The sequence below is a fragment of the Triplophysa dalaica genome, chromosome 2 (genome assembly GCF_015846415.1).
Source record: "Triplophysa dalaica isolate WHDGS20190420 chromosome 2, ASM1584641v1, whole genome shotgun sequence".
Classification (NCBI taxonomy): Eukaryota; Metazoa; Chordata; class Actinopteri; order Cypriniformes; family Nemacheilidae; genus Triplophysa; species Triplophysa dalaica.
In genome coordinates, this window is record NC_079543.1 from 9,823,982 (window position 1) to 9,840,647 (window position 16,666).

The 16,666-nt window shown below is 37.4% G+C and overlaps 2 protein-coding genes and 3 non-coding genes across 7 annotated transcripts; 3 read left to right on the top strand and 2 right to left on the bottom strand.

Annotated features, from left to right (window-relative positions):
- The first annotated feature begins 191 nt into the window (after positions 1–191).
- tmem132a (transmembrane protein 132A) lies at positions 192–7,665 on the top strand. The gene is made up of 11 exons (XM_056770418.1): positions 192–264; positions 953–1,167; positions 1,262–1,474; positions 2,408–2,919; positions 3,010–3,156; positions 3,245–3,440; positions 5,792–5,935; positions 6,015–6,217; positions 6,305–6,530; positions 6,617–6,808; positions 6,889–7,665. The coding sequence occupies exons 1-11, from the start codon at positions 192–194 to the stop codon at positions 7,663–7,665; spliced, it is 2,898 nt and encodes a 965-aa protein (XP_056626396.1).
- A 285-nt stretch (positions 7,666–7,950) lies between these two features.
- Positions 7,951–8,022, top strand: trnae-cuc (transfer RNA glutamic acid (anticodon CUC)). Its single transcript has one exon. It is a non-coding gene; the product is annotated as a tRNA-Glu (tRNA).
- A 296-nt stretch (positions 8,023–8,318) lies between these two features.
- On the top strand, positions 8,319–8,390 carry trnam-cau (transfer RNA methionine (anticodon CAU)). Its single transcript has one exon. It is a non-coding gene; the product is annotated as a tRNA-Met (tRNA).
- A 212-nt stretch (positions 8,391–8,602) lies between these two features.
- On the bottom strand, positions 8,603–8,675 carry trnak-cuu (transfer RNA lysine (anticodon CUU)). Its single transcript has one exon. It is a non-coding gene; the product is annotated as a tRNA-Lys (tRNA).
- Positions 8,676–8,821: 146 nt separating this feature from the next.
- Positions 8,822–14,711, bottom strand: si:ch211-89o9.6 (zinc finger protein with KRAB and SCAN domains 5). Of its 3 annotated transcripts, none has more exons than XM_056762620.1 (8): positions 14,274–14,711; positions 14,074–14,168; positions 13,173–13,269; positions 12,868–12,968; positions 11,155–11,260; positions 10,460–10,539; positions 10,040–10,133; positions 8,822–9,869 (listed from the first exon to the last, which is right to left on the bottom strand). In XM_056762620.1, exons 1-8 carry the CDS (start codon positions 14,557–14,559, stop codon positions 9,037–9,039), a joined length of 1,692 nt encoding a protein of 563 aa, XP_056618598.1. In that variant the 5' UTR covers positions 14,560–14,711; the 3' UTR covers positions 8,822–9,036. The 3 variants fall into 3 exon arrangements, with proteins under 3 accessions (XP_056618598.1, XP_056618605.1, XP_056618592.1); XM_056762627.1 differs by having other exon boundaries at positions 10,040–10,103; positions 11,155–11,263; XM_056762614.1 differs by having other exon boundaries at positions 11,155–11,263.
- Positions 14,712–16,666: the final 1,955 nt, after the last annotated feature.

The window sequence follows — 16,666 nt, forward strand, 5'->3', positions numbered from 1 at the left end:
ATTTTGTAATGCAGAGAATATCACAGTGCCATATTAAATGTAATATTAATCTACTTTCATCCAAAAAGTTTGTATGATAGGAGTAAATATTTTAATATGTTATGTTAAAAATTAATGTCTGTTTTTCTTATTGAATAAAAGCAAAAAAAAAAAATTTTTTAAATGTTATTTTTTAGGGTGTTATGGAGGTGATGAGCATGTTTGCACTCCAAAGGAAGTATTCTGCTGTAAGACTGTTTATCATTCACCTATTCATAGTCCTTTGTAAGTTTGACTGATTTTAATATTCCCACAAAACACATAATTAACACTTAAAATCCCCTCTTCTAAAAGCATTTCGGCATAAACTCTAGCAATATGTGGACTTGTGAAGCCACAGGCTTTTATTTACTGTAAAATGTCATTTAAATTTCAAAGTAAAAGGTTTAGTTCACCCAAAATAAAAATTTACTGACCCTCAAGTTGTTTCAAACCTGTATAAATTTTGATGTTCTGCTGAACGTAAAAAAGATATTTGGAAGAATGTTTGTAGTCAAACAGTTTTGGGGCACTATAGACTTATACAGTAGCAACAAAATCTACTACACTCTAAAAAAATATGTAAAAATTGGCCACAAAGTACTGTTTTAATATGAAAGAATTTTCTGTACTCATTTTTGAGGTTGTTTTACCTGTGTTTTATATTTGCACTGCATTAAATTACATTTTAGCATTGACAGAAATGTCCGTAAAATAAAGGAAAATGTACCGTAATTGTAATTTTCTGCCAGTACTTTGTCCATTTTTTACAGTGTATGTAACCAGTGTATGTTCACCTTAACAAAGAAATGTTTGCAGGTTTGAAACAACTTGAGGGTGAGTAAATGATGACAGAATGTGTTCTTTCACAGCAAAGCAATTCTTAAAAATAATGTTTTAACTAATACTTGTTTTTTTATTACTCTGTCAAAAGCCCATAGTCAGATGCCTTCCTCCCCAGTCCTCCCAGTCCGGGTCACTGTACCCTCCCCATGGCAGTCTCTGCCCCTCTCTCAGGGTGATCTGGGCCTTCTTTTCACCAACTCCAGCCCATTCTCATCTACCCAGTCCCTCCTTCTCATACCTCCATCTGGAACTGCCTCCAAACCTGTTCTCCATGCATCATTTGGTTCTTACACCATCACACAGGTAAATCATGATTTACCGTGATTCATATTTTTAAATCTAAACTGATAGTTTTTGTGATCTATTTGTGAGCTGCTAATATACTTCTTTTTTTCAGATGATGATGTCTGAACCCATTCCTCCACTATCCCCATCTCTCTCTGCATCGCTTCTTTCTAAAACTGTTGTGAAAGAGAGAAAGGGGGAAGAAGGGAACAGGTATAAGGTGCGAGTGCTGTTTCATATGAGGGGTGACCCTAACCAAGGCACATGTGTTACCCTTCATGCTTTTAAACAGACTGAGGAGCAAAAAGTGTCCTGCATCACTCAGGTACTGCTTGGTTGGTTTTCCTCATGAAGAAATATTTAGGCAAAATTACCTTTTATAGATATTTACTTACACTCACCTAAAGGATTATTAGGAACACCTGTTCAATTTCTCATTAGTGCAATTATGGTGGTGGTGTAATGATGTGGGGGATGTTTTCTAGGCACACTTTCGGCCCCTTAGTGCCAATTGGGCATCGTTTAAATGCCACGGCCTACCTGAGCATTGTTTCTGACCATGTCTATTCCTTTATGACCACCATGTACCCTTCCTCTAGTTGCTACTTCCAGCCGGATAATGCACCATGTCACAAAGCTCGAATCATTTCAAATTGGTTTCTTGAACATGACAATGAGTTCACTGAACTAAAATGGCCCCCACAGTCACCAGACCAGACCCAATAGACCATATTTGGGATGTGGTGGAACGGGAGCTTCGTGCATCTCACAAATCTCCATCAACTGCAAGATGCTATCCTATCATTTCTAAAGAATGCTTTCAGCACCTTGTTGAATCAATGCCATGTAGAATTAAGGCAGTTCTGAAGGCGAAAGGGGGTCAAACACAGTATTAGTATGGTGTTCCTAATAATCCTTTAGGTGAGTGTATAACAGTATACATATATATTTTTTTTAAATACTACTTTATAGCTAGGTAAATATAGGCTTATGCAAGATGGTGTTATAAATTGATGATGACATGAATTACATTTTTATTTATTTATAAATGTTAATAACATGCACACAAATCTGTATATCTCTTATTTATTTATTAAGATACTTATTTCTTAAATAATATTGAATGTTAAATTCTGCTTTCAATTATGTTTCTCCATTCACTTCTGTACCTTTTCTAAAAATGTTCAACTTCATAAAACATATTTCTGCAGGTAAAAAAAATCGATTCATTTGATATTTTTTCCATTTCTTTTCGCAGCCACCTTTTGGGCTGTGTGTGGTCACTTTGACACTTCCAGACGACTGGTTTGAGACAAACCAGAACATTCAACCAAACCTAGACCAGACTTTTCAGCAACGTCACTCGAGCAAACACCGTTCTCGAAAGCGTGGGAGATGGCATCAATACATGTCAAGTGGGCTAAGGGCCAAATCTGAAATCCCAACTAATAAAATTCATCTCTACTACTCCACTTCCTTCAACATTGTGTCGAACCTGAAAGCCGGACCCCCTGTGTGTGTAGAGGAAGTATTACATCAGTCAGAGAGACGAATGTACTACATTGGACCTGTGGGACTTAAAGAAGAGAGGACAGAAACTAACAAAATCAAGCAGAGCTCTGCGTGTTTAGATGGACAAGTTGAAGAAAAACTGTGGTTGGATTCCACTGTGCTAATTTCATACAGCAAAGGGCCTGTACGTGCGGGACGGCAAATCAGAGTCTCTGTAAACCTGAAGGACAATCTTGATGGAGAGTCATTAATTGTTAGGTAACATTTATATTGGTATGACATAAAATAAACAATTTAAAATCACATTTTAAGTATTTATTGTAAATCATTGTTCACCAATTCTTTCAGACTGAAAGTGAAAAAAGGCTTGTTGTCTCTGGTGGTCAACCCTGTTACAAACTCTGACCTGTGGACTGTTAGTGTAGAGAAGTCAACAGGTTCTAAACATGATGTTATTTCCATCATTAGCCACAGGACTGGCACTCCTAAAACTGGGTAAAGATAAGTTACTTTAATAAAGATTGTAACTTAAAAACTTGTGAGTTGTTTAGTTCTGTCCAAATGTCTCTTTTCACTTTCTCAGGTCCTCTGCTGTAGATCAACTAGCTTGTCTCTCACTTGAGGTTTCGCACAGAAGCTTTGGAGTAGCGATGACTGTCACTGCTAGCTGGTGGGTGGAGTATTCGGGTCGCAGGACTGCGGCATCGCCACATGAGGCAGCCACAACCTTTTTCTCCTTTATCGACAGAGACGTGGTGGGGATTGCTCCCATCACAGAGGTATAACAAAAATTCATTTATTTCCCTAAACTGTAAAAACGTGCTGTCTTAAAGTGTAATGTAGCCTAAGAGGAACCGTGGTGTATGTAGATAGAAATAACTCATTCTAAGGGAATTAAACATAATGCTTCATCTGGTAAGGCCTTTTTACACCCCTTAAGACAGTTATGTGTATTATGTTGCATTTTTTAGGTGCAGTCAACTAAACTTCATTTACTGTGTTAATCCGATTTAATTGACAAAATGATGAAAGTTTTGATTAACATTTGATTGAAGACGAATATGCTACAGGACAACAAAACTGTGTGACAGTATACCATCAGAATGTCCTTTAAATTCAAGATGGTTTGGTTCACATAATAACGAATTTAATTTATTTTTGTGGGTAATGTTTCAGCCAAATTTGATGTGTGATTAATCTGAGATTAATTAGATTAACCTAATTAATCACCACATCATATTATTACTGTAATTAGGTGAAAATATTGACTTTCCATTGACTGATTAAATAGGTGATTCTAGGTTTCCAATATTAGTGGGGATTAGCAAAAATGTATGTGTTGACTTTACTTAAAATACATGTGCACCATTTTTGCATCATGGTTTTTAAGTAGATTCAATTTAAGGAGATTTTAAGTAAACATATCAAGATAATCTTTGTTGCGTTTCCACAAATGTATGAATTCGCTTGACCTTCTTTACTTTACTAAATTATGTAGCACGAGTTCAATCAACTTACTGTGTTCATGTTGGCTGTCCTTAAATATTTCCTTAATTTACCTTAATGTTCATATAGCATAGTGAAGTATAGTATTATAACAAACAGTTTTGAAATAATTGATGACTGCTTGGTTATCAGTCATTAACTGATTCTCCACAGAAGCACACAACATACTGCATTTCTGACATGTGTCTTCCTTACTGTGGTGAGAAATACGATGTGTTTTATTTATAGAAAGCATGAATAATCAAACTTTTCAGGCACAAGGGCTTATGGGTATTCCTCAAGGCATTTTTACTGATAATAATAAGTTCATTGCACTAAAAATGTATGTTAGATTAACTTAATTTTAACTGTAGTTTGCACAACTCAAATTTTTCCATTCACTTTATGCATACTTTTGAGCTTTTATTGTAATTTATATTTTTGTGTTGCATGAACCAAGGATTTTAAATTAAGCTAGAAGTTGTATAAATTTGTTTATTTTTAAGTAGAAGCTACTTAACATAATACAATATGGTTGTTGAGACAACAAATCACTTTTAACAGTGCACATACTGTATACTGCAAATAGACACTCCAAAAAAAAACAGCACTTCATCATGAATGACACATTTCAGTGCGCTACGATATCATCATGATTGTTTTCTAAAGTATGCCGTCATTGGTGTGAAGTGCTTTCATTTCTCTGGAGGTAAACGACTAGTTATCAACACCCCTAGTTTTTACATTACTTTGAATCATAAAAATAAGTTGAGTCATATTTTAAAGTTACTGAATCTACCATGGTTGAAAACCCTTTTTTTGTAATTTAGAGCAGCAAAAAACTACATTTCTTGAGTTGGTAAATTAACCCATTAACATTAATTCATCTTATAGAAATCTGTCATGGGCTACATGCTTGACTTCTGCGTTGCACAGGAAGAACTCTAGGCAGTTTCTGTCAGTTTCCGTTTTATAACTGGAAAAATTTGAAAATAGTTAAATTTAGCAGATGCTCTATACATCGCGGCACACAGCAGTGGTATATAGAAGTGCTGTTATTGGAAATGATACTTTCATAAGTTAACATTTCGATATAACATGCTAAATTAAAAATCATTAGAATTTTTTTCCATTTATCTCTGCTTTAAGTCTCCCCTACCAGAGAAATGTGGAAGTCACGTATTCATAGAGCTGATTGTGCCCCTGTACAAAACCCACCTCCCTGAGGAAAATGTTATTGCTCAGAGGCTGCTCTTTCATAGCTCAAGAAATGTGAGTTGTATTATTTTCTCAAATTTTCCTCATAAGAGACATAAAACCCGAAACAAATTAGACATTTATTAAAAACACATAAGGAGTATGTAGCATTAAAAATATGTTCATTGTACTGTATAGAATACTTAATGTCATCTGGGTGTGTGTACATTTGATGAAAAATGTTTGAGATCATATTAAAATCTTCAATAATATGATAGAGATTTTTGTACAGTTTGTGACAGTGTTTAAACTCTGCCTCTTTCTCAGAAGAAATATCTGAGATGCAGAAAAGTTTGTTTTCGTATAAACAGATCTCACCGGTGATTTTCTGTTCTGAAATGCACATGAATGTATACATGTCAAGTTCTGCTTTTCCTTACATTGGCAGAGTAACACTATTATCAACACTGCCATCTTAACAAGTCAGCTCGTGTCACTTCCTGTCATTGTCCTAGCAGTGGGCCAGGATGGCAAAGTATTTGATGTGACCTCAGCAGTGAAGTGTCATTCTGCCAGTGAAGACATTGTCAAGGTAACGACCGTTTATTGTATCAATGCTGCTGTTTCCTCCTTTTTTCCGTATGTTCAGTGTGTCTGCTTTCGCCTGACAGGTGTCTCATGACTGCTCTGTGCTTTTTGTGGATGGCAGTGAATCAGGAATGGGCAGCATCTGTGTGGAGGTGGAGTTTTCTTTAGGAATATTTAGTAGCTCTTTGTGCATGGCTGTGTGGGCTCCGGTGGTTCCTCTTCGAATGTCTCTCTCTGACTCTGTCCTAAGTCCTATTGAAGGTTGGAGCCACTACACTGAGAGCGGGTATGCTAGTGTTAATATATAGCATGATGGCATTGATACAGAAAATGTTCTCTTGCTCCTTTCACATTTTTTATAATGCTTTCCTAGGTGCACACCAGTTTATCAAAGATCCACCATACAGATTTTAGCACGATTCAGTGCCCAATCAGGAGCTCAAGGAGGCCAACCCACTTACTTGCTTGGATCACCTGATTGGTTTGTGGATGTAACTGAACTCATCAGAGATTGGCTGAGGATAGAAAACACACAAATTGCAGCTCTTGATAAGCAAAAGTATCTGGTTGGCCTGAAGCCTGGAATTACTTCAGTATATGTTGGTATCTGAATTTATTATTACAAAGGTTCCTTCTTGCTTTCTCACTTTTTCTTAAAATCACTGTGTAACTTTCTTTTTTCAAGGTAATATCAAGTCAGTGGGACGGCGTCCTTGGAAGTGTCGATCTTACTGTGACCTCTGAACCCGTGTCTCCTGGTGACCTCTCGGTTCAGTTGGTGGGAGGACTTGGCCTGTCAGATAATCTCAGTCCATCTCATCCCCATGTTGTCACAGCAACAGTGATCGCTCACAACTCATTGTACAACCATGGACAAGTAAGTACATGTACTGTTTCCACTTCATTAAACAGCTTGTTTTAATATTTATTCCCTTTTGCTTTACTCTAATGTTTAAGGAAGCATCCATCAGTGTTTGGATCCAGTTTTCCGATGACACCGCCATATTAGTATCAGCTTTTACTGGCATCCCCTATTCTCTCCGGCTGTCTTCATTGGCTGATTCTGTGGTTACCGTGACACCTGCTCCATTCCAGCGCATTCTGGCTCAAGGTGATGGCGGAGGGCCTCTTGTGAAAGCTGAGCTGCTGGTCACCACCTGTGAACAAATATCTAACCACATTGAGCTGGAAACTATCCAGGAAGGAAGTAAAACAAGAAGACTGGCTAAAGGTTCTGGTTGGATAAGAGTGAACCTGAACATGGATGCTTGGTCGATAGAGAGAGAGGAATCTAACTTTGAGATGATTGATGTGACTGATATGCTTGTTGATACAAATAAGAATCTGTATGAGGATTTTGAAGATGATCAATTTGCTGTAAACTTCACCCGTGATTACGATGGTGGTGATGAAAACCATATGTTTAAAGAAAATGACTTGGAGCAGGCAGTTCTGATCCCCAATCATGAGGACAGTGCAGTGTACTTCTCTCCTGGTGTAGAAAAAGAGAGGAAAGATATGAAAACTGTTGATAGACAAGTAGAGATTGGCATTGGAGCTCTACTTTCCCTTCTTTGTCTCTCCTGTCTCCTTTTCCTCATTAACTGCCTGCCATGTGCATTGAAAGAACAGTGGAACAGAGGAACACGAGAGAGAAATGTGAATGACAGTGTGGAGGATGAAGAAACTGGAGAAGAGCAAGAAGAGGAAGATAAAGAGAAAACAGTTCAATGAAGTGATGATTAGTAATGACTGTGGAAAATACTTTTTATTTCAAAAAGATTCATTTAATAATTTTGTCAACGTCTTGGATTATGCTAAATAAACATTTGTATTTCCTCTTCATGGTCAATGATTTATGTCATGCCTATCAGCAAGAATAAATCTTAAGGGCAACAGTCATCATTTATTTCGCTAATGTTGTTCAAAATAGTACTAAAGAAGTTATCTAAAGAAACTAATTTCTAATCGTTCGTGTCTTTACAATCAGACAGACTGGTGATACATTTGAGATAGCAGTCCCTGGTGGTCTAGTGGTTAGGATTCGGCGCTCTCACCGCCGCGGCCCGGGTTCGATTCCCGGTCAGGGAACGTAATTTTTCCCTTTCTGATTGCTTAAATTTAGTTTATTTTTTCATCTTGCTCTAGTTCTACAACACATAACTTGTTTTCTAAGCGACGTGTTTCTCCTATAATACCTATTTGAACGATCACACATATCAGAGTAGCCAAGGAGGCATATAATGTTAAAAAAAAAAAACATGTGAAGTACTTGCAAATCGAACTCGAACAGTTTTGTAAAGAACAGAAAATAAATTTCAGCCTACAATAATCGTAAACAGGTTGATATAAATCTTATACAAATTCTGCTTCACCAGCACATATGAAGCAGAGTGGCGCAGCGGAAGCGTGCTGGGCCCATAACCCAGAGGTCGATGGATCGAAACCATCCTCTGCTAAACGTTTTTCACGATTAAAATCAATTTTTCTGTACGTAAGTTTTGTAGGAAATAACAGTGACTCTGTCTTTATGAAAGTCTGACTTCCAGTGTTATTTTGTAGACCACTTAAAGAATTACAGAAGTTATTTTAATCAAAATTGCCGTTAACCAGCTTTCGGTTTTTAGACGATCGTACATTCTCCGAGAAAACTTCTGGTTAAAAATCTAAGCGCCCAACGTGGGGCTCGAACCCACGACCCTGAGATTAAGAGTCTCATGCTCTACCGACTGAGCTAGCCGGGCTGATGACATAAGTGTCACATTCCCTTTTTCAAGTAAAGCCATTCATACGTATTATACATCTTAAATAACGCAACTCCCTGGATTAAACACGGTTTAGAAATGACACGTTGCGCAAGTACGACAATATAATGCAAATGACAAAAAGCTCTGTGTATTTGTGCTTTTGCAACACCAGCTGTTCATCTTTAATATTACAATTCACGGACATGGTGAAACGATAAAACATTTTTTCTTTCTGCATTCTTGTATAAAATTTGCATCAAATTTACTTTGGTAGTATAAACATCAAGTCACCAGTTGTTAAACAATGGATGCTTACAAAAATGCATATGTTGGGAAGCCCTGACGGTCACGACTGTCATCACGAGACTCCTCCACAGGCGGCCGACTGTTGATGCGTTTTCAGGTTGCAGATCCAGGCGAATCGCCTCCCGCAGCGGTTACATATATATGGTTTTTCTCCTGTGTGAACTCTCTGGTGTTTTTTCAGGTTACCTGCTTCTGTGAATAACTTCCCACAAAGATCACACTTAAAGGGCTTCTCCCCTGTATGAACCCGCTGGTGGGACACAACATTGGACATCCCAGTGAAGGCTTTCCCACAGAATTTACAAATGTAGCCTTTACGCTTATCTTTCTCTATGTGTGGTGGAAGGTTCATTCCAGCGAGAGAAACACCAGGCTGGGAAAAACTAGGCGTTATTTGGGTACTTGTATTATTAAGATACGAGGCGTTTGTTGTACCTGCCATTTCTTCCTGAACTCCTTCTGGTCTACTGATGTGGCCTGACAGTTCAGATTGACCTTGCTTTAAAATATAACCTTGATTCCATGTTTCTTTTTCTCTGATGGGCCCTTTCGAGCCTCTGATTGATAATACAGGCTCTGACTGAACTAGCACACAGTCTTGATCTTGGTTAGAGTCTTTTGTATAACAGCAGGATGAGGAGCTGGCGGTCTCTGAGTTCCACCGTGTGAAGCGATCTTTATGCTCTGCTGGTCTTTCATACAAACAGTTTGTTCCGATCTTTTCTCTGCTGAGTATAGGCTGGTTTGAGGGCATGGTACTGCTTTTCACAGCTCCCTTGTGTCCTGAGTTCATGTAGAATGATTTTTCTCCTGTTAGATGTTTGCTGGGTCCAACAGCAGATGTGTGGTACCGGTACTGCTTGGAACTACTGGATTCCATAACATCTGTGGTGAATGAATTGAGAAACTTGTAATAGCACATCTAATATTAAAATTCTACCTATTTTAATCATTAAGATAATATCATTTTAGGACATTTATGTATCTTACAATTAGTAAAGAAAAAGTGAATGTAGTAAACCAAACAACTTCTTAATTGGCTACTATTCAGTTACCCTGTATCTCTACTTCAATTGATGGCGAGATGTCGGTCTTCTGGCATCTATCAAATCCATTTTCCTGCAAAATGGAAAAATCCAAATCTACAAGCTGGAAAAAAAATAACAATGCATTTTAAAAATAAAACAAATAAACACCACAGTACGGCATTACCCTCTGACGTTACCGTAATTCTTCAAAATATCTTCTTTGGTGTTTTTCAGAAGAATGTTAATCATACCAGTTTGAAATGACAAGAGTGTGAATAATACATTTTTGGGTGAACTATCCCTTTAGCACATGATTTTAGACTGTGATGCTGTGTGCACAGGTATTCAAGTAACTGTTGACAAACTATTACCTTTTTTTAAAAATATAATAAAAATGTAACTAAGCTATGCATTTTTGTTTTTACCAATAAACTGTGAATAACAAACCTTCTCTGCTCCAAGTGTCACTGTGTTTTTGGTTGGTGAGGTAGAAAGTGTCCTGCTACAAATGTCTGTATCTGACTCCACTAAAAAACAGAAAATAAGAGAGAATGATCGCTTAAAGGGGTCATATTGCGCGAATACATGTTTTTAGTGTGTTATAAGTTGCCCATTCATGAATTAGATGTAAATTAAAGTGTCGGAACAAAAGATGCATTCTATCTAAAAGCGAATGCTCACCCAGACCTGCCTGAAATGCCTCGTGTAACCACATCCCCACAAATCTACGTCAGTTCGTGGTATGAGTTGGGCGTACCTGTCAGTACAACTGCCCTAGGAACCTGATGTTCCAAATATGTTAAGAAGTGTTACATTTCCGTCACTCGCTTTCAGTATTCTACCTATCACTACCCACTGGTTAACTGGCCAATCATAGGACACCTGGTTTTTCAGAGCGATGAGCTTCATTACAAATTTGCACGTTTCAGAGAGGCGGGTCAAAGAGGAGATACAAACATGCACGGTATGTGAAAAATACAGAGTTTTTGAACCTTAAATCACGTATACACCTTGCATTACATCTAAAACAAACAATAATATTCATTTTAGCCGTGTCATTTGACCCCTTTAAGTCATTTTGATATTACATTTAAGTAATTACATTATCCTTGCAGCTCATTTAGAATTGAGCATCAACTCACCATCATGCACAATTATGGGCTCTTGTTTCCGGCTTTCTTCCCACTGGTTGTTCAGATCCTCCTTTAGAACTAATGTTGCTGGTTCCCCATCTCCATCTTCCTTTTGCTGCTAAACACATGAAACAAGGATTTGTGTTACAACATGACCCTTGCTGGTACATTGTACATTAGGGAATTCATTTAAATATAGAGACCTTCAAATAACTATAATATGGATAGAGAGGCAACTTATAAATAATAAGGATATAAAGCTGAAGGCTAGATTTTATATAGATTTAATATTTTGTTCAATAAATAAATTTAACTGCACACATTCTCTATTACTTTAATGTTTGTCAATGTTGAGCAGTATGGATTTAAGTAGGATTTATTAATAGCTGTGTTTTCACATGACAATGTATTGTATTTAAAGAGAAAATATATAAAGAACTTTGGATAAAAATTACAGGTATATAACTAACTACTCATAAAAAAAGAACACACGATAGGTGCAGAAATGTTTATTTATACATTTTAAAAACGTTAAATATAGCAAAGTTGCTTGACATTGTATTCTCATACAGAAAGCCACAGAATGTGCATTGGGTGATATTACAAGTTATACAAAACTTTGACCCATATAGGTCAAAACCAAAACAAATTGTAAAATAATTGCAGGTAACAGCTATAAAAGCTCATAATGCTTTCCAGTAGCTCAGTGGTTAGAGTGTGGCGCTAGCAATGGAAACGTCCCAAGTTCGATACCAGGGATTGCTCATACTCAAACACAAATTTATAGTATCATGCAATGTAAGTCACTTTGGATAAAAGTGACTGCCAAATGCGTAAATGGAAGTGGATTAGTAGTTCACGTTTTCTGCATTCATATCATCCTTAACCTTTAATAAATGATCTTAATCAGTTATTGATTCCTGCTTAAGACACTAGTTCATCGGTCATTAACATATCAGAATGATACTTCTGCTGGTGGTTTTTGAGGTTCCGTATCCAGGCAAAGGTCTTCCCACACAGGGAACAACTACATGGCCGTTCTCTTGTGTGGACCTTTTGGTGTTTTCTAAGGTTTCCTGCCTCTGCAAAGAGCTTCCCACACGTGTTACACTTGAATGGTTTTTCACCCGTATGAATCCGCTGGTGAATCACCACCTTTTTGGGACGATTAAAAACTTTGCCACAGTATGTGCAGGCAAATAGTTTCTCATTACGCACTTTGTCATGTTTTGTCCTACAGGCTCTTTGTAAGTCGAGGCTGACATCTCGTACATGGCTGGACGTCCCTTGATTTTTCGAAGATGTGGATGCTACAGCTGCAAAGTCATTTGGCAACAGTGGCAGATTGGAGAAAGACATGAAGGCTCCGCCATCCTGATATTCTTCCCTCTCGTAATGTGGATAAACACACGAGGTCTGGCGTTCCCTTTCGTTGTTAGGCCACACAGAAATCTCTTCTCCTTCCTCTGCAGAGTCAACTTCTATGACCTCTGAATGCTGTACAGGACCTGCGATCTGACTCTCAGTCGGTCTTGCGTTGCTCACGTACGCAAAAGAAGGCTGCTGCAAATCTATATTGTCACAGCCTTGCATTAAATATTTCTTCATAGGACTTGATTTTTCACAATTTGCTTCGGCATTTAATTCTATGAGCTCTTGGGATTTCCCTTTAACACTTTCATACTCTGGCTCAGATTTAATCGCAGTGTCAGATCCACTGACCTCCAAAGTATGCTGCTGTATCCCAGACACCTGATGTGACTCATCTGTCATCATGTGATCACCAAAATCTGCCACTCTAGCCTGTGAAGTCTGTTGAAGTCCTGAAAGAGAACCGGCATACAAACAAATGTTAAGATTTGGTGATGTTAACCCAATTTCAAACATCACATTTTTTAACATCACTTATGACTTCTGGTATTGTATAATACAGCAAATGGACAAAAGATAATGCGATGCTACTTGGTAATTATTGTAATGACCAAATTTTATTAGCTGTTGAATTAAATACGCTTCCGTCCACTCACCATCTCTGATAAAAAGTCTTGGCTGTGGTTGGTTCTCCTCAAACATCTCCTCCTTTATCAGCACTGTGTTAACTTCAGAAACTACTGGATCTTCAACCTATTATGGAGGAAAAGATATAACACGTCAAGATATCTTGTGTACAGCACTGATGATAAGCTACATTTAAGATTCATAAAGTTTGCACATTATTAACACATTTTCGCATTTGCCAGACGATTTTATCAAAAGCGACTTATTGTTTATTTAGTCTATTTTTAGCAGTCTATGTTTGCTTAAAATAAATAAATTAATTTAAGTCAAATGACATCAAACTGACGATTTCAACAAAATTGCACATGACAGCTCAACTTATAAATCATAATTTTAAGATAACTGTTGCAAATCAGGGCACGGTAATAGTTTCGATAGTTATTTATGTACTTGGTAAATGTTTGGTAAACCATTACAGATTGCAGCTTTAAATTACCTTTTATATTATAAGCATTTTTGGGATTTCACTTAAATTAATCTGGCCTTGTGATAACATTTTTGAATATTTAGACTTTTCACAAATGATAGACCACTTTGCAAGATAATAACACTGGTCACGATTCACGAAGCACCTACGATTTTAGTTATTTATTAGTAGTATTTTTAACGTACATTTAAAAGTATTTATTGTATACATTTATCTAACATTTTAAATTGGTTATAATTATTCTGTTTGTTGTATTTTGTTCAATTACCTCATCCAAAGTGGTCTATAAGAGGTTATAATGGCACACCTTAACAGTATAATAATTTGTTTAATTATAATTTATATTTAGAATATAATATAGTTATTTATTTACAAAAATAGAAAACGTCTCGATTACGGTTGATCAAGTTATTGCAGTTGTCCAAAGTCAACAGCTTACCTACCGTTCTGTTATTGCTTGTAACAGTCTTCTGCTGGACAGTGGAGTCTCTGCCTCCGCCCCTCCACAATCCTGTGTTAAACGGGGCTTCATACGAGACTGGGTGTGTAAAAACAATAGAAACAACATAACGCTTTATAGCTTATAGTTTTGACAGAGACACAACGGGCTATAAGCATCACACAACGTCTTTTCGTCACCCACCGTTTGTTTGGTTCCTGAATTTGTATGACAAGGCGGTGCTGACTTGAACCCTGTTAGCGCGATTCAGTGCGTTAATCCTCCTCTCCGCCGACCCTCGTGCCATCTTTAGCTCCAGTATGTGAAGCTTCCTCTTCAGGGCTTTGTTTTCACGCTGGCATTGAGTCATCTGCAGGGTTATAACAGCATAGTCGTCGTCTACGAGTTTACATATCTCAGCCACGGCTGCGTTTGCCAGCACCTCCATAATGGAGGCTAACTGTGTCTGGAAAGCGATGCGGTTTGCCATGGCTTATGTGTTAAGTTCCCGCACGACGTCTCGGAAAACGTGTTAGGGCTACCCGAAAAGGCTATAAAATATTTGATATTTAAAAAAGATCTCTGAAATTTGTGCTGGAATGGAATCACTTGCCCAGGTTAAACAATAAACATCGTAGAGCACTTCCGGTCAGTAGTAGTGACGTAGAAGCCATAATGACTGTGATACAGCGCACGCTGATTTTGTGATCTGAACTTGTATGTAAGAGCTGTGTAAGCTGGGATGGGCAGTATTTAAAATACATGTATTTAAAATACGTATTTGAAATACAAAATAGTATTTTGTATTTTAAAGCCTTTGGAAAAAATCTAATGTAATTTGTATTTAGATACATTTAAGATGAGTATTTTTGTATTTTCAAAATACTCAAAATACTATGAGCCAGTCAACCTTTTTATCAGGGTGTTTTCGTGCATCAACCAACATAATTCAGGCCAGACACGCCTCCCAGCCCCAACATTCATGCACGTGAGCTTCAGCTGTAGCTACAACCCAGCATTGGATCTGCGACTTTTCTGGAATAAGGTGAGGATTTCATGGTCAATTTTATTGGTGTTTAAAATATTAACGTTACTGCGTGTTAGTTATGGGCGATGTTATGACAACATCAACATTATGCTGAGCTGCTTCCCACCCTGTTTGCTGTTGAGTCTAAACTTGAAGCTTTACATTGCTCCAATTTCAGATACTGTTCTCACCTTTTGCAAGCCATTATGGATGGTTTCAGAAGCAGATTCAGGAGCTTTCTACAACTTAAACCAGAAGTCAATGAGGCAATCCTGGCAAGTGTAACCCATCCTTACTTCAAAATGCGCTGGCTACCCCAACAATTGTCAGAAAGAAAAAAAAGAATTCATGAACTAATACTCCAGTCAGCAGCAGACCTTGGGCTTGTCACTGAAATTGAGTCCATTTCAACACCAGCTGATGGCGAAGTGGAAGACTTTTTGTCTTTACCGAAAATCTTGTGGTCTCTGGCAAGTCTACACACAGCAAAGCTGAACTGGAGACATTGCACTTACTAGAAGATCAGAGGAAGGATATGGGTATCTTGAACATGTATCTACTTATTACACAGCTGTTTGTGAGGTTCAACACAATCCTTCCCTCTTCAGCTCCTGTTGAGCGCTTGTTTTCCTTTGCGGGTTTAATCAATAGGCCACACAGACGATGCCTTAAACCCAATCTTTTTGAAAAGCGGTTGGTGCTAAAGGGTATCGAATAGATGGATGTCTGAAACGCACAAGTACACCACCTGGAGGAATACACCATCAGTTATTTAAAATATAATTGACTGTCATTGAGTTTTTGTCACTGAGTTCGAAGTTATGATGGTGATAAAACATAAAACAAAATTGAGAGCAAAAATATTTTTTTATAAAGTTTCTTTTTTGTAGTTATGTATTTCCTACCGGGCAGGGGAAGGGAAGTGGTAAGTAAAATGAAAACAAAAGTTTCTTAGCAGGTAAACACATCATGCTTTTTGCCATTTAGAATAGGCCCAGATAGATTTCAGCCTTATAGGGGTACCTGCACTGAATCATCAATTTCACATGTATTTTGTGTATTTTCAAAATACTGTATTTGTATTTAAATAAATTTTTCCACACAGTATTTTGTATTTGTATTTAAATACACTTTTCCACACAGTATTTTGTATTTGTGTTTAAATACATTTTTCCACACAGTATTTTGTATTTGTATTTTAAATACATTTACATGTATTTATGCCCATCCCTGTGTGTAAGCAATAGATTTAGACCGATAAAAGTTATTATCCAGAAGAATTTCAGAGATTTTAGCTGTTCTTGAAACCACCGTTTTCTGCATGAGACACTGGCAATATAACAATATTTTATTCATACACATACTTAAAGCAGCAGTCCGTAAGTTCTTTTAAGTAAAAATGAGCTAAAAACGATTGTTGAGCAAGTACACGAAAGAACTGTGTTTAAAACTGTGTAATTGCCCTCGCTGGATTCAATGCGGAAAGCTTGTTATAATGGTTTAAAATTTGCTCTGTCGGGCCGACAATCCCGGAGATCCTTATATGGTGTCTTTCGTCAATGCGTAATTT